Source organism: Perna viridis, chromosome 8 (genome assembly GCF_037379345.1).
Source record: "Perna viridis isolate PV_CMFRI_1.1 ecotype Kerala chromosome 8, ASM3737934v1, whole genome shotgun sequence".
NCBI classification, from domain to species: Eukaryota; Metazoa; Mollusca; class Bivalvia; order Mytilida; family Mytilidae; genus Perna; species Perna viridis.
This window is the reverse complement of record NC_142452.1, coordinates 44,957,163-44,977,792: the sequence shown is the minus strand read 5'-3', so window position 1 is coordinate 44,977,792 and position 20,630 is coordinate 44,957,163. Positions and strand designations below refer to the sequence as shown.

The window sequence follows — 20,630 nt, the reverse complement described above, 5'->3', positions numbered from 1 at the left end:
ATGTTATTCATGCTTTTACACAAAAGTGACTAAAGCCCTCAAAATCCTACCTAAAACCCTGACCTCTGTCTATGGACTCAATGGTATACTTACTGACCACTGTCTATGGACTCAATGGTATACTGACCTCTCTCTATGGACTCAATGAAATATTAACCTCAGTCTATGGACTCCACAGTATACTTACTCATGATTGACTTGTTCATCACTGTTTACAGGCATATCTAGGGGTAAAACAGGCTCAGTTGGAGCTGGCTTGGTGTATGTATGGAAGTCTGAGTCAACAAAGTAGTGATCCCCTTCTACATTGTTCAATGTCTCCCACACAACACTTCTTTCATGCAGAAATCCCTGGTCTGTCACCAATAAGAACAATTCTTCCTGGAAAATAATTTAATATTAGCTTAACATTGATAAAATGCATCACAGTGCAAAGCTTGATATGACCACAGAAGTAGATGTCTTACTATCGTTCTTGAATGATAAGGACAAAACATTCACACCTGATACAGCTCAGAATTTGTATTGTGATTAACTGTTTTACACAGCATTTGATGCTGACAAGAATGAAAGATGTCAAAGAACTTTAAAATTTGCAACAAATACCAGCAGACATAAAAAATCAGCTATTGATAATAGTTGTATATAAAGTTTATTTCTTTGTTTCTGAATAACTAAAAGGTAAGGTACATAATCTGCATTCTGTGGTATTAGTACCATTTAATGAAAATTCACACACTGATACTACAGCTGAGAAATCTAGTAAATGTTTACTTTTAGGCTCTTTTTGGTCTTGAATCCTTCATGAAATGATGAATATGGTCAATATCCCCAAGCCTTACTTGGTGGTATGGAAAATTGTGTATAATATTTCATACACATGTTTTAATAAGTTATATACTGTGAAAGTATTACTGTTCGTGGGGTACAAGTTTTTGTGTATTCCGTGGGTTTGGCAAACTACAAAATTTCGTTCCAAATGCATTACAGAGTCATCAAATCCATGAATTCAAGAATCAAAGAAGTGATTTTTTTCCTTAAACCACAAGAATTGGTCTCATAGAATAAAAGTAATTTCACAATAGTGAAGTTTTTTTAAATGTGTACTTCTGGGAAAGGCTCCGAAATGGTAAAATATGCCGGTTGTTGATCGACGATTTTGCTAATGACCGACTTCCATTTTCCAATATCGAACATCAAAAATTGTCTATCCTTATAAATTACAGTCAGCGTTGGTTTTTATTAGTGTCTTAACATCCTGTCTACCTGTCTCCAAATTGTTTATAGGAAAACAATTGACAGGTGTGTGTCAATACTAGCCAATGTGCAGCCACCTGTGACTGTGATTTACCTGTAACTAATTAACTGATTAATTAAGGCAACGATACACATGCAGCACCATTGCATATACAAATGAATTAGAAGTGACTCTGAGAATTTTCATACATTTTTAACTTGATTTATAAAATTAAGAGAATGATTTACAAAAATTTTATGCACTCCATGCATCATTTTGCCACCAATCTTTCAGCGGTGACAAAAGCTTGTGGTGCTGAAACTACAAGTTGGAGTTTGTAATTATTACATGTATATTATCAATTGAATCCTTTTAACACAAAAGTCAACAACCCATTTAAATCAATGTACAAAATGTATTTGCAATTTTCTTATATTTCAATCGTTCATTCGTTCAGATATTTTTAACAGACATAATATGTGATGAAATGACACAAATTCAGATATTTATCTTTAATTAGTTACAAAAGAGTTATCAAGGGTACCAAGGTTATAGCGGTAATCAAAAAAATGTAATCCAGGGACAAAGACCAGACATGAAAAACAGACATTCACAACAAAGAACATAAAGTAACTAAAATCATACAAAAGTAAATGAGCAACTCAGACTCCACTAAAAACTGGGAGCATTGACCAGGTGCACCAGTAGGGTAAGCGTCCTCTGCCTTTCTAGAAACACCCACCGAGTTGCTCATAAAAAGTCTGGGGTAGACAAACGAGGAAAGGAAAACTATGACCCGTTGAATACATCAGTTTTCATGGTGCTGATGGATACACCATAACGATCCACGAGTTCATGATGACAACCATAAAACTTCTATAGTGATGACTTCAATCTTGTAGCAACATAACCTTGTTCCAGAAGCCTATTTGTTAGAGTTCTAGTGCAATACAAAAAGTCTGCGTAGTTTCAGCAAGCTCTGGCATAACGTATGAGTTGTCATATGAACACTCCATATGCAGGAGCCGAAGGGATGTTGCCACAGATGAAAGGAAAGTTAACAAAAAGAAGTTTTCTTTAAGTTTATTCTCAATCTGAGCATGAAAAGGACTGATACAACATTTTATCTCCAGAAGTTTGATAAAATGATTAACATGGGCTGTCAAAATTTCTGGAGCCTTGCTCCTGGCTTTCATTTCAAAACAATTGGGGTTATAACCCCAGAACTCAATTTTTCTTTTTTTTAATATGGAACCCTTTGGTAGAGTTTCATAAAGCTCCATACACATGCATGCTATATTTTAGAAGCTAGAAAGATACTTATTTTGCCCTTTTAACTACAAAGTGGTGCATTATCAACAAATCCAAATATACAAATAGCTCTGTACTCTAAAATCTAAGATCATATTACCTTATGTCTGTAAAGTGTGCAGAAATGATTATTTCTAAAAAAGACACATAGTTGTTCTGGTTTAATTGTAGAAGACAATTCACAAAGACCATGGTATGTCAATTGAGAAGCTGTTCTGTCTAGAAAACCTTCAGCTACCAATGCTGAAAAAAAAATTATAAGTCAATAAAGATCTCTTGTCAATGGTTCAATAAATATATCCCCAACTTCTAAGGCTGATATAGAAAATGCAAGTTAAACTTGAAGTTTATCTATGGAGAATGGTTGGGTGAAGAAATCCCCACCCACCAAAATCAAAATGTAAAAAACTGGTAATGCAAATCTCATGAGAATGGTCTCTTTCACTAAGACTGACATAGAAAAATATCACTAAAGCTAAAAAAAATACACTCACCTTCATTGAGTTGATTGTATTGTCTGGTCTTCTCTAGTGACTGTTCTCACCTTCAATGATTTGATCATTTTTGTCTGGGCTTCTCTAGTGACTGTTCTCACCTTCAATGATAAGATCATTATTGTCTGGGCTTCTCTAGTGACAGTTCTCACCTTCAATGATTTGATCATTATTGTCTGGGCTTCCCTGGTGACTGTTCTCACCTTCAATGATAAGATCATTATTGTCTGGGCTTCTCTAGTGACAGTTCTCACCTTCAATGATTCGATCATTATTGTCTGGGCTTCCCTGGTGACTGTTCTCACCTTCAATGATTCGATCATTTTTGTCTGGGCTTCTCTAGTGACTGTTCTCACCTTCAATGATTCGATCATTATTGTCTGGGCTTCTCTGATGACTGTTCTCACCTTCAATGATTTGATAATTTTTGTCTGGGCTTCTCTAGTGACTGTTCTCACCTTCAATGATTCGATCATTATTGTCTGGGCTTCCCTGGTGACTGTTCTCACCTTCAATGATTCGATCATTATTGTCTGGGCTTCCCTGGTGACTGTTCTCACCTTCAATGATTTGATCATTTTTGTCTGGGCTTGTCTAGTGACTGTTCTCACCTTCAATGATTTGAACATTATTGTCTGGGCTGCTCTAGTGACTGTTCTCAACTTCAATGATTTGAACATTACTGCCTGGGCTTTTCTAGTGACTGTTCTTATCATCAAAGATATGATCATTATTGTCTGGATTTACCTATTGACAGTATCAACCTCAATAATTTGATCAATATTGTCTGTGTTTCTCAACTGACTGTTCTCACCTTCAGTGATTTGATCATTATTGTCTGAACTTCTCTGGCATATAATCTTCTCTACTAACTGGTTATAACTACAGTTTCCAATAGCTGAGACTTCACAATGGTTTTGTGGGTCAACAAGCCAGCCATGGTACAGGGAAATACCAAGCAGATCAAATATTATACATTCAGGAGTGTACTCAAACTCATTCACACTGTAATAAACAAAACAAAATACCAAGTAGATCAAATATTATACATGTACATTCAGGGGTGTACTCAAACTCATGCACACTGTAATAAACAAATTAGTATGGTATCACTAATAATATACACTGAAACCAGTATGACCTGATGTACCAGAGAGTTGAGGATCCTGGAATACTAAATTGTCAAATCTACTAAAGTTAGGATGTTTGAGGAGATAAAACTATAAATGACAGAAATGTGATCCACTGCTAATACAAATAATTTTTTTTTCATAAACCCATTTTAGCTGTGTCAAGAAAGATCATGTTAACAATGGTTAAGGTAATGTTATTATTCTTGAAAATGCTACTCAATCGAATTTTTTCAATATGGCTTTACAATAAAAATCATTGCTATAATCTTTTCACACCAGACAATAAGACATACCCAGTAAATCGTACATTTACATCAGACAATAAGACATACAATGTACCCATTAAATCGTACATTTTCATCAGCAAATAAGACATACCCATTAAATCGTACATTTACATCAAACAATAAGACATACAATGTACCCATTAAATCGTACATTTTCATCAGCAAATAAGACATACCCATTAAATCGTACATTTACATCCAACCCTGTCTGCAGTTTATGAAACACTGCTATAGCATCATGCATATTCTGTTCATAATTCAATTGCACAACCTCTGTAACATTCTGAAAAGATAAGATAATATATATTTTGTACATTACATAAAGTGACAGACAAAAGGGAAATAAATCAGAACATTTTTAATCCCTTTCTGCTTCATGAAAAATTTTCACACCAACAGAGTTCTTACTACTTACTACAGAATATAGTACCATACTGCTATATTTTAACCCTGGTGCAGTCTTGAAGGACACTGAAACCAACTTTTGCTATAATTTTATAATTTTCAGGAAAACAGTGCTATTTCATTTTGTTTGTTTGTTTGTTGGGGTTTAACGTCCGAGCAGCAATATTTCAGTTATATTCAGATGATGAACATGAAATTGATGATAAAATGAACATGAAATGATGATGAAATGAAAAAGGGATGGGACACAAGGGCAATGAGGTTGACAGATTTTGATTGCCACTGGAAATAGGGAGAGGTGGGTAGGGTCGGGCAATTTAGTCTCCTGTGGCAGAGCCCTATGGTTCCTAGTCCGGGAGAATACCACAGTAGGGTTCTTTAACGTGCGAGGAATGTGGCATCTTTCCCAACATGGTGCACCACTATGGTTTGTGGTCAGGTTTTCCGTATTATAGCCTGACAACCCCAGCATGTAACACGCCAGGGGTACCCCATTCCACCACCTGGGGCCTACATCCCAGTTGCTCTGTGGGCAGAGTGCCCTAGCCCCCGGCTAGAGTTCTGAGCACTATTTAGTCGCCTTTTACGACAAGCTTAGCGCTGCTGCAGGCCTATTCTTTTAACACCCGGACCTGCACGGGGCCGGTGCTATTTCAAATGTCACAGTTGTTGCTGTATGAAAATTCCAGAGAAAACACAGCACTGCCTTTACATGTTTACATGCTGTTATTTTCAAATGAGATCAAAGGTTTTCAAAAGAAAAGAAATACTGTGAGCAAGTTAACAAAGAGAATACCCCCAGTTCAAATGGACTTAACTATAAAAATATTGTTGGATTAACTCCCTTAGAAGTCATCCATCAGTAACTATATGTATATTCCTTCATGCACACCTACATACTATGCTCAACCTTGCAATAAAATTTCATTAAAACCCCTTAAGCAGTCTAAAAGGAGTTTTGTTTACGAAAGTTTTAAAATGTTAAATTATGAATATGAATTATCTCCTTTAAGAGCACTCTAACAGTAATTATGATTCTTTTTGTAACATATGATACCCAACCCTGCTATAAAATTTCATCAAAATCACTTGCAAGGTTTAGGAGGAGTTGCGCTAACATGAATTATGGACACATGGAGGAACAGACAGACAGATGCCCCTCCCAAACTTTATTTGGAGGGGGTTATGATAAAATGATTGTCATTTCTGGTTAAAAAGTGATAACATGAAAGTTTTAAAAACTATTGCAAATTTCAAAACAATTGAGTCAACTAGGTTATAACAGTTGAAAAAAGATTTCAGACATGTCTACTGAAACTCAAACTGGACCTTTTTCTTCTATATAAGCAGTCAAAAACTACCAAAATTTTCTGCCAACTGAATTTTTTTCCGACATGTCAGTTAGTCAGACAGGATAATGACTGGGTAAAAAGTTGAAGTTAACAAAATGTAAATTTTGAATAACAAATGAAAACTGTTTGACTAATACAAAATGGGAAATCTATGTGACCATTCCTGTATATTCTTACCTGTGGTTTGTTAGCTAAAATACATTCCCCAAGATGTGCCATAATTTGTTCAGAAGAAATGATTTCAGTGTCAGAAGGAAATTTGATCTGTCCTTTCAATAACAATACATTCATCAGTGCTAACAATGGACATGGTCCATTTTCATTTTGTGTTATTATAGGGATATCTATTCCCTTAAATTTAATCCACTTTATTTGATAAACACCCTCTAGTGAGCCAGTACTTGACTTGTCATCCATAGAAGAAAATGATCTATTTTCAGTATTCTCCACAACATCTGGTTTTAAAGATTCTTCAGCACCAACATGTAGTTCCTCATTGTTCTGGGGAGATGGTTTAGCAGGCACCCCATCTATGGAAGGCAGTTCAACAGTCAATTTGTTGCTGTCCTCAGAACTCAAAATAACAGACTGTCTTCCATCTAATAATTGTTTTTCTGGTGATAAAGATACAGTTCCACTACTACATGTATCATTTGATATATGTAATTTAGAATTTTCCATTTCAAGGGAAGGTAATTTCTCGTTACTGATACTACAACACTCCTCCCTACTCTGTGATTTATCAGCACCATTTATACATTTTGTCTGAGGGGAAGGCAATGCCCATTTATCGCTGCCAGTTTCATCACAACTTTTCCTTCGATCATCCGATTCAACACTTGTTGGAGGCTGATAAACATCTGGTTTACTCACATTATCTGATGAGGTTACAGTCTCCATAGAACATGGTATTTCTTCCACATCATCTTAAAAAGAGAATGAAAAATTATAGCAAGTATATCACTTCCAGCCAAGGTACTACCTTGAAGGTAGGGGAGTTAATTCCAATTGGGGTATTTATACATACCAGTCTTTATTTTTTTGGACAAACAAATACACATATATTTCACTCAAGCTACAAATTTAAGTTTTCTCTTTAAAAACTGTACATGTACATGTGTAAGTTCATTTTTTTGGTTTAAAAATGAGGCTACTATTTTGAAATGTCCTTTCATTAAGAATTCAGTCTCATGCAACTGTTAAGTTAAAATCAGTTATTTTAAATTCATAATCCTTCACTTTTTCTTGTTTTGTGAGTTTGTGACACTGTTAAGTACAACCATTGAATGACAGTCTACAATTGACTACATTCAATTCTAAATTTTTTTCAGGGCCAGCTAGTATAGCACCTACATGTACACATGTGGTATTTTAACAAAAAATGTGTGTACAATACAAAATTAACATTTAAGTAAAACTCTGTCTAGGAATCAGGCAAAATGTGTGTAAGATGTGGCACACACAGAGATTTTATTGCATAAACCCAGTATTTATACCTCATAATCCCCAGAAATAACCATCAAAGTAACATTTTCCTTCTTAAGATATTGGTAGGTCAAATCCAGTTGAAATACAAAATGGAAAAAAAGAGTGGGTGAATTTTCTTGTACTTTTTCCATATTTAAGCAATAAAAAAATATATACTCATTATGTTACTGATGCTTTAATAGCTTTTTGGTTGTTTCCTAGATATGTCAAATATATTTGAGGAATAAAAGACCAATTTGATAAAAATGATGTGCAATCCATTGCCTGATTCTTACATAGAAATGTACTTCGCATGTACAAATGTATACTGTAGTACCAGATGTCAAACTGGATAACAGATATATACAAGCATCAGTCACTGATTGATTTTACTTTGCAATTGAGAACCTGAGCCAAAAATTGATTTAAATGATCCTAAATATAATTAGACTACAATAAACATCCATTGTCTTTGAAAAGAATTATACATGTATCATATTTCCTAATTAAATGGTGCACATTAAAGTAGTATGTTCTTTGTTTTATTGTCAACCTTTCCAAATCTACCTGATATTTTCAATCCAATTAACTGAATCTGTCACAATACAGAAAATATTACCATTTTTTAATACAAGGTACCACAAGAATTACTGTCACAATATCACATAAGGTACCATCAGAATTACTGTCACAATATCATATAATATAAGATACAATCAGAATTACTGTCACAATATCACATTATATAAGGTACTATCAGAATTACTGTCACAATGTCACATAATATAAGGTACCATCAGAATTACTGTCACAATGTAATGTCAGTTTTTAATGTCTTGAGGTCACTGTGATATGTTCTTTCTCTTGTCTGGGAAAACTGCCACTTTATATAGCTGTTATTGAAAATGTTAAATGACCATTTGAAAATGAAAAAGTGAATATACATTCCCTGAAATGAGGATCCTTTCATATAAAATTCATAGAACAAAATTATTGTTACAGTTTCAACTTCTTAATTTACATGCTTTTTTTAAAATATGTCATACATGTAGTTTCCACTGAAATGTGGGAGATCTCCCATATACCCATTCTTAGAGGTTAACAGGTACATTGTATGCAGATCCTCACAATCAAACTAAAAAAATAGCAACACAAAGACAAAGATCAACATCTGACTATTGACAGGTGAATAAAACCTGTGGTAAGGTTCAACTAGTTTTATATGGCCTTTACCATCCCCCTAGCTTTTATGTAAGGTCAAAAATAAATTGAAATGAGAAAAAACACATAATAAAATCCATTCAATAATACATTAATCTCCATCAATGGAATACCTCAACACCAACATCAATGGAATACCTCAACACCAACATCGAAACCATCAAAACTTCCCGCATTAAAAATATTGGTCACAACAATTTAGGAGGACTGGATTTTTTAGTAGTAACATCAACTATTATATACATGTAGCCTACATGCTTTATCATCTGGTGACCGTGAGAGGGGATTTAGTACATGTAGGTACAATCTGATGAAAACCTACATGTATCTTAGGAACAGACTCAAGGTTTCATCAGTCTATTCTCTTCTAAAGATCTGTCTCCATCCTTCTGATTTAAGGAGTTTTAGGTTGAAGAGAGCTTTTAAGGTGTGGTGTTTGGGAAAAGACAGGAGGATTTTCTCATACCATAATAGTAGCTTTTGTCAAATAGTAATTATTTCTAGACTTAATGCATCAAAGCTTTGTCATGATGTAAAAAAAACCTATTTTTCTAATAGTAATTATTTTATTTTATTATGTAACACGTTTTCTAATAGAAAATAACAGTTATTTTATTGTAACATTTATTATATTTATTGTTATGTCTGTATCTGTAAACTTAAAATAAATATATTAAGCATGTTTATGTCTTTACATAGTTTATGAAAATATTGACTATTTACAAAAATCTGCTGCCCATAATATGTCGTTTGCGCTTTACGCAAGAGTGACTAAAGCCCTCAAAATCCTAGCTAAAACCCTACATGATGTAGGCAAGAGTTGATGTATTGTAATTCCCCCAAAAATTACAAAGTTTTTACATAGGGGTGCAATCTGCATGATTTAATAGGGCTTGAAAGAATACATAATGATTACACTTGAATGAACAAAGGCAATTTTCTGAAGTATCAATAATCAAAAATATTAAATTAAGTCATGGTAAAATCAAATTCATTTTTCTTCTGTTTTATTTAACTTATCAAAGTAAGCTAAATTTCTGTCAAGAGTTACTTTGACTTAGTCATTTTTTTTACCAGTTTTGTTTATTGCAATCCACCTCTGTTTCAAATGTTTCCACGATCAAATTCTTTGGTACAATCGAAACTACTAAAATGTAGTGTAATGACTAACAACAAAGTCGGAGAAATTCCGATTGATTGTTATTGGTAATCACTGATTACAAAAGTCTTTGTGGGACCGGTATACATTAGCATATACATTTTATTTTCCTTTGTTTTTTCAAGTAGTTACGACATAACAAATAAAAATAAATTTCATGCATTGCCTGTAAAATTTAAAATGCACTGTATTAGAATGAAATAACTTATTTTTGGCATACCCCAGCTAAGCATTCATTGATCAATGTTTCTGTGATCTTCAACTACAGATCAAGAAATCATCATGAATTAATTAGGGAAAAAACAACAAAATGGAAATTCCAAAAGAATTCTCTGCCTGAAATTTTATAACACAATGGGGTAAAAAAATCAAAGTGCTAATAGCACTGGATGTTATTGATTCTTGTAAAAAAAATGTAGCCTGACCAAAATTTCAAAGATTACATGACGTTAAACAAAATTGTGATTATACATTTGCATTTTAAATATTAATAAGAACTGTCTTTTTTCAAATATATGTATGTATAAACTGAGAATCAAACCATACTACTGACTACTGATGATGATGCAACTTCACACACATTTACAAATTTGTGTTCCATTTCACCCTTCTCCCAATTTTAAACTTAATGTGCCCTTCCATTAAAAAAATATAATAATAGATTATTTATTCCACATTACAATTATACTTAAATAAAACTAATTTCAGCTTAAAAAGATAATTTCCTTAACACAAGATTTTGAAAAACAACACACTTTTATCAATTTGAATTTTCACGCCAAATTTACCTGGTTAAAATCACTGCTTTTCACTTCTTGTTTATAAATGATAACATATTGATGATAAGGTGGAGAATTTGACTTACAAGTGTGTTAAAATGAACATGCTTAACACATTATATGCTTCTAGACACATTACTACAAGAAATTCCTTAAATGTAAATCTTTCAAGACCAAAAAGGACTCCCTCAAATTTTGAGCTGATATGAAGACCCGATCTTAATTTTATTTCCAGAAATAATAGAATATTATTGAGTTAATTAATTGCAAGATATATAGTTACTGTTTATAAAAGAGATATAGAATGATATAAAAGGAATTACATTTGGACTATATTTTTGTGCAGTGTTCAGAAATAGTAGGGAAGTTTCATTCACTCGTGACATAAGGTATTTTGATCCTGAAGGATCAAAAACCCAAAAATAGTAAGATCAATGGGTCATACACAATGCTATGCAAGAATCTTTGCTTTGCTAATTCATATAAATGTATTAATTTTGCTCTAATTAATTTGGTAAGGGGTAGAGGTATAGAAATTTAATTTCGTGTACAGTCAAACCTCAGTAGCTTGAACTCCAAGGGACCACTGAAACGTGTTCAAGTTATTGGGAGAAATTGGAGATCGTATATGTCCAGATTTTTTCATTGCTGGTCCAAGTTCAATTTCATTAGAAATTGCTTACTTCTTATAAAGTTTTGTCTGCAGATATCTTTCATTGGCTTTAGGAAGGTTATGTTGACCTGTGAACATTACAAATGCTGTGTTTGCTTTCAAAAAACTTTCAGAGTTTGAGTTCCTTGATCAATAATTTGTTTTCATCTAATTTTCTTTGACGCTTTTTCATTATGCCAACTTGGGAACATTTTCGAACTTCAATCAGTTACTATGTTAGATTAAAACTACCTAATTAGTGATGACTTAAATATTACCTTATGTACCTGTAACTAACTAAAATGACACTTTGATTTAATGATAGGGTTTCAGTTTTTCACACCATTTATGACCCAAGCTGACAAAATGCCTGATGAGTTCAAGTTAGTGAGGGTCATTCTCATAAATTTATTACCAAATGAACCGACTAGTCAGTTCAAGTGTTCAAGAAAATGAAGTTCGAGAAATCAGAGGTTATTTATATTTATTATTTAAGAGAAAAGTCTGGTACTTTATACTGTGTTTGAGAAATCAAAGGTATTCCCGCCAACCAAGTTTGACTTTACAACTTAAATTCAATGATTGGTATTCCAAATGATTATGTACAAATATGTAGTCTTAAAATGTTAGTTTTAATATGCTTGGCTGTAACCATGCCTACACTAGCACTGCATGAAGGAAAATCAAATACCCATTTAAAGAGATGCTGAAGTTTCTCTGTATACATGTAAGTTGTTTGAGCAACTATTTAAATATTTCTTCCTGCAATGATGCTCAGAATCCTGAAATGTGCAGACTAATAAGCAAGCAAAGCTCGCTCTTATATAAATGTATAGAAATTGGTCATCATACTGACACTTGAGAAACATTGGTCCAAGCAAAACACTACATCAGGATACAGAAAAAGCTTCAGGAAAAGTAAAAATGCAGGCTATGACAAAGCGTTCAAAACGAAGACAGCTATGTTATTTTTCAAATCAGAGTGCTGTTAGCATTGGAGGTTTTTGATTCTTGTGAAAATTGTAGCATAAACAAAATTTTGAAGTGGATACATTTGCTTTATTCATATTATTTAGAACTTTTTTTCCCAAATATGTACAAACTAAATGTCAATCCATACTTTATTTATCCAACACTGTGATTATACTCAAACAAAATCAATTTCAGCTTTTAAAAAAATAATTTCCATGATGAACATAACATTTTCAAAAACTACACACTTTTATCATTTTTAATTTTTCCCACCAATTTTACTTGGTTAAAATCACTGCTCTTTACTTCCTGTTTATCAATTGTAAAATATTAATGATAGCATCTAAAATTTGACTAATAAGTGTATTAAATGAAACATGCTTAACATATTTAATGCTTCTTGACACATTACTGCAAGAACTAAATTCCCTAAATGCAAATTTATTACTAAATATCTTTCAAGTCCAAAAAGGAGTCTCATACATGTATCTTCAGTTTATTTGAAAACTAGATCTTAATTCTATTTGTGGAAATAATAGGATATTATTGAGATAAATAATTGCAAGAAACATATTTGCTGGTTATAACAGAGGTGCATGTATATTTGCACATGTATTAAATGATATAAAAAAAAATACATTTGAACTTTATTTTTGTGTAGTGTTCAGAAATAGTAGAGAAGCTCTTGTGATAGACCGGCGACATAAGGTATTTTGATCCTGAAGGATAAAAAAACAAATAGCTACTTCCAGTTGGATGAATCTTGATGAAACCCTGCAATTTAGGCTGAACCAGTAACAATTATTCCTATAATTTTACAAATATTTGGAATGCTCTTTGCTATCTCCCACTTATTACTGATGAAAAATTCATACCTGCCAACTTTAAATTCAATCATGTTTTTTTCACGATTTTAACCATATGTCCCGCCGTCACAATATTTCAGGTCAAATTTCTCCTAAAACCAGATTTTGTCTAAATAACATATAAATTATTATAAAGCTCCGAATTCAACCCCTAAATTCCTGTTTCAATCTCATTTCTTTGATTAGAAGAGTCATAAATCTGACAAAAGGTGTTAATTGCTGTCTAAACGGGTAAGGGTACCTTTTATGACAGGTAAATAATCTCTGATGAGCCATCAGCTGATCAAGGTTATTGATGATGACTGACTATTAGAAAATGAGTCTCAATTGGATCTACTTCTAATGAACAGCCAATATTTTTTAAAGATTAATTCATATTTCACAATTAATTAGATATTTAAGAGGTAAAAAATTTGTAGAACCACATATGTAAACAAATTATGAAACTACCATTATTTATACAAAATGAGTATCCTCCCCTGTAGCCTTCAATTCTTTTTTTCACATTTCCTGTAATTTCAACAGTGCAGTATTTTTCCCAAAAGATTTGTTTGAAATAGTTTAAATCAGCACCATGAAAACTGATGTATTCAACAGGTCATAGTTTTCCTTTCCTCGTTTGTCTACCCCGGACTTGACTTTTTATGAGCAACTCGGAGGGTGTTTCTAGAAAGGCAGAGGACACTTACCCTACCGGTGCACCTGGTCCATGCTCCCAGTTTTTTAGTGGAGTCCGAGTTGCTCATTTACTTTTGTTACTTTGTATGTATGATTTTAGTTACTTTATGTTCTTTGTTGTGTATGTCTGTTTTCCATGTCTGGTCTTTGTCCCTGATTACATTCTTTTGATTACTGCTATAACCTTGGTTCCCTTGATTGCTCTTTAAAGAAATACATTTCCTTTTAACATGGATATCTACAGTAGACTATAAATGTACATGTATATTTAACTACTTGCATTTAAATAGTGATGATCTTAGTATCAAAATTCTTGAATATTTGTAACATTCCCTCATATACTGAACTTCGTGGTATTCATTTAATGAAAAGAAAGAGTTGCAATATTGTTTTGCATCCTTCTGTCACACAGACCAAGACTGTGGTGATAAGGTAAGAGAACTTACTTAGACTAAACCCCAAAAACTGAACTTTGACTCCCCTGCAATTGACATGTATGGAATGAAGGAATGATGTGCTCAATGTATTTTAAAACAATACTACAGTAAAAAATGCATTTTGCAAAATGTCCCGAAAATATCCGTTCACACATTGTCTTGCCCAAAAACCTCAATGGGTATTTTCAAAAGTTGGCAGGTATAACAATTTCCAAAAATTTGCCAAAATGATAAATGGCATGAAGTTTAATATGTTAAAAAGGGATTCTGAAACTATACATGTAGCTACTGACTTTGCTTCCCATATACTTAACACCATTACCTTCCTCATATTAATATGGCTCTGTACATGTATACAAATGTATGCAAGGGACTTCATCTTTCATCCTGGTGTCATCAGTTCTCAATAGAATAACAATGTTTTTTACTTGTTTGTTGAAATACTTATTAAATAGTTACAATTTTAAAGTCATTAAATGAACTGATCTTTGTTTTTATTTTCCCAGAAGATTGGCGAGATCGGCAATGCAATGCAATGCAAGAAGCTTTGCTTTGTTCAATCGTATATTGATTTTTCGGTAATAAATTTGGTAAGGGGTAAAGGTATAGATTAGAATTCAATTTTATGAATATATGATACAGTCAATCAATCAGTCAGCCGGCTGATTTCATTTTGTCCAAAATATTTAGTTACATTAGTAGCTTAAAGAAAAAGTAACTTATTTCAAAAGAAAATGAATATATGAAAATGCTTGCTTATATTGTGTGCATGTAAGTAATTTATATCACATACGATTTTAAAAAGCATTAGTAAATGATGTGTGCACGCATTCATTTCTCCCTGTTCATCCCCACTTCTCCCTAGTGTCTCTCTGAAAGAGAAGTCACTCCTCCCTGTTTTTCTCATGTAGGTTGCACCTTGAATTGCATGTTTACATTTTGTAAAAAACATATTTTAGTGTGGTGACATATTAATGACTTTATGGGTACTACATCATCAGTTCTTGATAGTGATATGACTTTCTGTATGGAGGGCATGAGAGATATAATTGGAAAGTCAAAATAAAGAAAATTCAATATATTTTCATCGATATTTCATATTTTCAGGGTCCATATATTACTTCCAGTGAAGGTTATAACCGATTAACTTTGATATGGCTAAAAAAATTTAATTATATTTCATATTTTTTTAATTTGCTGTGATACAGTGTTCCAAGCATAGGAGCAAAGATATACAGATTATTTGTATTTTATTTCTCCAAAAGAAAAGGCTTTTCATATTATTGCTATTATCTCTTAAAACACTGATAACATCACAACTTTTTAGGGGTAAGAAATAATAAGATATAATTACGACTAGAACTGCACACCATACCATTTTTTACAGACTTTTTTAGCCATGCCTATATCCTGACTGCTCATGACCGCTGAATATATGACCTACCACTTTCAGTAAAAGTTTGTCAACATTCAAAATGTGTGTTAGAAGAGGTGGGCCTTTACAGCATGAAATTTTGGGGGTTGAAGAGACAGGTAAAAGAAATACATGTACAAATGTAGGTACTAAATTTTATTGATTGAAATCAAAGCCTGATAGAAGCAAGGAAGTGTTCAATAGGTAAATTACTGGTAAGTAGACAACACATGCGATTTCACATTCTAAGTCCATTTGCCTACCGAGAAAAATGTACATGTAGACCAGTCTCACCAGACCTGCACAATTTTGTAGCTTTGTTTTTTTTCACATTTTTTCATTTAATTCGAAAATGGAAAGTATACCATTCCAATAGAAAGAAACAATGTGCATGTAGGTTTGTTGTCTTCGTGACCTACCTAAGACTAAGTTAGATGTGTCATCGCTGCGTGCAATAACATCATTCACCGTGTTATCAGTTGTTTTACTGGAATTATTAGTATTCAGATCGGACCCTTCGTCTGTATTTTCAGTCGATGACATATTTAACGCTATAATGTGTTTTAAAGAATAACAAAACTAGATTTCCTGGGTCTGCTTCATCTGTAAACAACACCCGCCATTTTGCGTGCCACTACTTTGACTCGTTTCTAATTCTACATATTTTCCCAGGGGTTCCAGCAAGGGCATGGAAATAGTTATTGATTTGATTCCTCTACGCAATTTTCACCAACAAAACCTAGTATTTTGTCGTAAATCTACCACAGAAATAGCCACATCAACTTATCACTTAGGAATATTTCTATAAGGTCATACCTATAAGAAAAAATAAAATAGACAAATAAAGTGGGGCACGAATGGGGCATGCCCATTGACAACAAATATTCGCCATCTTGCAAACTTCTGAAACTTGGGTCCCACTTCTAATTTGTTGATCAACTGGTTCATTTAGACTTTTTTCGATGCATGACACTTGTAACCTTCGGTCGGATCTAATACGTTTCAATTTCAAAACTTTGTTTGATTGAGGAATGTTCAGGAAAAGGATATTTTCTAGTAATTTTGTGGAAGTTGAATGAACTTAGTGTGTGAAGTTTGACCCCTTGATCTTAGGACAGCATCAGTTGCATTTCGGTAAGTCAACCAGAAAAGGTAAATTCGTTTTTCTCTCCTGCTTTATATTTGTAACGTAAAATGTTTATTATAAATTTGTGCCAATTCGTTGTTGTTTATGTTAGCCTTGCTCTTTCATTTCGTTGGGTACAACTTTTCATTATAGTCAGTCATTATCGTCCACCAGATTTTTTTCTGTTCCATGATGTGTACTTGTTTGTACTGCATTTATATTGAATCCCGAATTCTGCATCTCGCCCGGTAAATCGCCTTCTTTCCATAAACTGGGTCATCAGGTCAAGGGACCGATCTTAAGTGTTAAAGACGATGTGCACACTTAATGTCGCCAAAAGTAGACTTTCTTGATGGGACAATGCAGCTGTCAAAGTCTGTCATGGTGCACAAAATTAATCTCGAGACCTGCTTGCAAATTTCCCAGTGTTCCAGATTGAATGGTGCCGTGGGAACACCTGCTCCACTAGTAAAGTCAACAACCAATCGACACGCGACCTGGTCGGTAATTGGCTGTTCTATTTGTTGAGCTGTCTTAATAAGAAGTGTGGTTCTTAGGCTTTTCGTATGATACAGTTGAATTATAATCACTATTGTTTTATCTTATATTAGAAAAATAATATAAAAATCTAGAAATAGCTACTACAATGAGATACCTCGACCTATAATTAGAATATGATGAAATATACAAATGGGAGGATAAAATAATAGCCAATGATCTTTGTTCTCACGATCAAAAATGCAAATTGTGTTTTCCCACGGGTCTTTCAACATTTTACAACTAGACCAGGCAGTTTCGGAGTGAAACAAAAAGGTTTAATTTTGTTATCTAAAACTTTTAAGTCAAATTTTAACGTTTTATTAGTGACATTGGAGTTTTGTGACCTGTTCTGTAACTTGGACTAAGATTGAAATTATTATGCAGTTAAAGTTGGACTGATTGATTTGTTTTTGAACATTTTCCGATATTTTCAACATGAATAGTCGGCAGTTGTACGTAACCCAGGTGAGTGTATACAAAAATAATCATTTCTTTTATTGAAAAGACGAAAAATAACATCATTGGTAAGATTAATTACACAGGATTGTCGAATGAAGAAATTTCCCTTTTAATTTGAAACCTCAGCTGAAGTTGAATCTGACCTTTTTGTTGACCCCACGATCAGACTGCTAATGACGTTACACCCGTGGGAAAAGTTCCCACGATAACAGTTTACATTCTTTTGAACAAGTGGTTGATATTTACTTGGTTAATCATGTAGAATTTTAAAGGATTGTAATTAAGTTATTGTATTTTTCACAAAGGAAATGAGTTCATGTTTTATTATGACAAAATTGACAGTTTTGTTATATCTGAAAAGTTACATGTAGCTAGGCTTCATAATTGTAAGCCTGTAAAGTTATATTGTACATGAAATGATTAAATGTTTAAAAATGCTACATGTACATGATTTGTACTTCCTACTGTTGTACACGTATATGTACATGTATAATGTGCACATTTTTACAATAAACTTTTAGAAATAATAACACAAGCCATAAATAAAATGGTACTTGTACATTCCTATTTTTTTTAAGAATTCGATTTGGTACATGTACTGTAGTGAGTTTAAGTGTTCTCCCTAAGATTAACAGATACATGTAGCCTCCTGGTAACCCCTGAATTTCAATATAACAACTTACATCTAAAAAATTATAGAATCACATTTGTACTGGACCCTATGAAAAGTTTTCATCCTGGTAAAAAATAAAGCATCAGGGCAGTGTGATGCTACATTGTATACAAAAATGTATGTCCAGGGCAGTGTGATGCAACATTGTGTATGTCCCTGGGAGATCACTGAGTTACATTTCGTACATGTATTATAGAAATACATTTTTACATGAACATGTACGATGTACTGTATTATACAAATGTACATGTATCTGGAACCAGTACTTTGACTTCCATTTGGAAAATTATTTTTAGCCTTTTTCTGACAGATTGGGAAACTTTCATTGGGGAAGCCACCTTATTTTTGAGGTACAATGTACATGTAAATATAGGCCAATATAAATGTCATTGAAGTCAACAAGTACAAATGTACATGTACACATTGTATATTGCACAGAAAAAGGGCATGACAGCCTACACATACATGTGTCATTCTAAACATTCCTAGCGGAATACAGCATTTAAATCTGTGATAAAATTACCAAGTTAATCCAAGTTTACAGCATGAGTAAATCTAAATTTATAATCTGGATAAGCCTTACTTTATAAGGGATAACCATAATAAATATACATGTACATGTAGGTAATTACTGTAATTTACATTTTGTAAATGTACATCTAGGGTCTACATGTAAATGTATATTTGTTCTTGAATATATACATGTACCATGTGTATCTGCAGTGTACTTTTTTTAAATAAGAAAAATGAAGGATGTGGATATGAAATAAGATTTAAGTAAAGATAGGAGAAAGTGCATAATGTAAAAATACAGGATGCTGATAAAATCAAATAAAATCAACTACAATGTATGTTGTCATGTAACAAAAATAGTATTACATGTGCACTTCTCATTTATCCTGCAGACCTGTTTCTCTGTTCATACAATGTACAAAAATCTTCACTGTAGTACCTAATAGAAAAAGGAACAGATACATGTATGTCTTAGTATATGGGCTGTCTTCATCTGTAGACACATGGGTTTCGTGCAATAACTTGAATATTACATGGACTTGGCCAATCTTTATTTAATTTAATAACAAGATTCCAAACAACTTAATGAAGGATGGTGATGTTTTTTAGGGGTTTGTGGCCCAAACCGTTTTAGAATTAGGGGCCAAAAAGAAGAATTTCATTTAACTTCAATATACAATTTACATGTACATGTATAACTCCAGTAAAAGCTTATCAGTGTCTATGATATTGTGCCACAATATTCTACATGTACATGTATACCACAATGGTTAGACTGGAATTGATTTGAAGGTTAAGACTTTGACATTGTAGAAATAATGGAACAAAAAGTGGGGCCAGAAAGAAACATTTTCCTGATGTCCAGACAATACCAGTACATACATGTACATGGTTTGAACACTGTATATTTGTAACTTGATTATTAGTGACAGCCAGAATGGATCGCCTTGAAATTGTATGACAATGTGCCATATCACTATCAGCATTGATTTGGTGGTTAAAACTTGAATCTTTTATGAATTAAGGGCCATAAAAAGGACCAGAATAAGCATTGTCCTTAGGTCTGGACATTAATTTGAGTAAAAGTGAAAAAAATGCTTTTAGATTGTACTACAAGGTATAAAAATGTACCTTACTTCCTAAGGAAGGCCAGGATTTGACTGGAACAATTTAGGACAAAGAGCCACAAAAAGGCAACCTGAATTACGGTCAAATTTTTATACTGTGTCAAATGTCTAGAAGCACAAAGCAATAAGCATAAGTATATAAAGCCAAAGGAACATTAATATTAAAAATTAACAAAAAATACATTCCTATACACAAGGACTACATAAAGCATACAAGGCCAAGGTAATTGATAAGCAGCACATGGACAATTTACAAATCAGCATCGCTACACATTTATTAAAACAGTAAAACAGAATATACGTGTACTTATTGCAGTATATAAAAAGA

The 20,630-nt window shown here is 33.0% G+C and overlaps 2 protein-coding genes across 3 annotated transcripts in view; one reads left to right on the top strand and one right to left on the bottom strand.

Moving 5' to 3' along the window:
- Window positions 1-16,510, bottom strand: part of LOC148610680 (ubiquitin carboxyl-terminal hydrolase MINDY-1-like) — a 31,142-nt gene extending 14,632 nt beyond the window's left edge. The window contains exons 1-6 of the mRNA XM_088595948.1: window positions 16,284-16,510; window positions 6,397-7,145; window positions 4,639-4,745; window positions 3,857-4,047; window positions 2,649-2,791; window positions 188-381 (exon numbers count right to left, since the gene is read on the bottom strand). Of these exons, the coding sequence (XP_088452074.1) occupies window positions 188-381; window positions 2,649-2,791; window positions 3,857-4,047; window positions 4,639-4,745; window positions 6,397-7,145; window positions 16,284-16,407 (1,508 nt within the window). The 5' untranslated portion in view covers window positions 16,408-16,510. The remainder of the gene's footprint in view (window positions 1-187; window positions 382-2,648; window positions 2,792-3,856; window positions 4,048-4,638; window positions 4,746-6,396; window positions 7,146-16,283) is intronic.
- A 214-nt stretch (window positions 16,511-16,724) lies between these two features.
- LOC148610679 (recombining binding protein suppressor of hairless-like) overlaps window positions 16,725-20,630 on the top strand; it is a 28,559-nt gene continuing 24,653 nt past the window's right edge. The window contains exon 1 of one of the 2 annotated variants that reach the window (XM_088595945.1): window positions 16,725-16,998. Coding sequence is in view for 1 of the 2 variants with exons in the window: in XM_088595944.1 (XP_088452070.1) it covers window positions 17,966-17,995 (30 nt within the window). In the remaining variant the exon portion in view is untranslated. Of the gene's footprint in view, window positions 16,999-17,727; window positions 17,996-20,630 lie in introns of those variants that run through there. The other variant, XM_088595944.1, reaches the window with a different exon arrangement.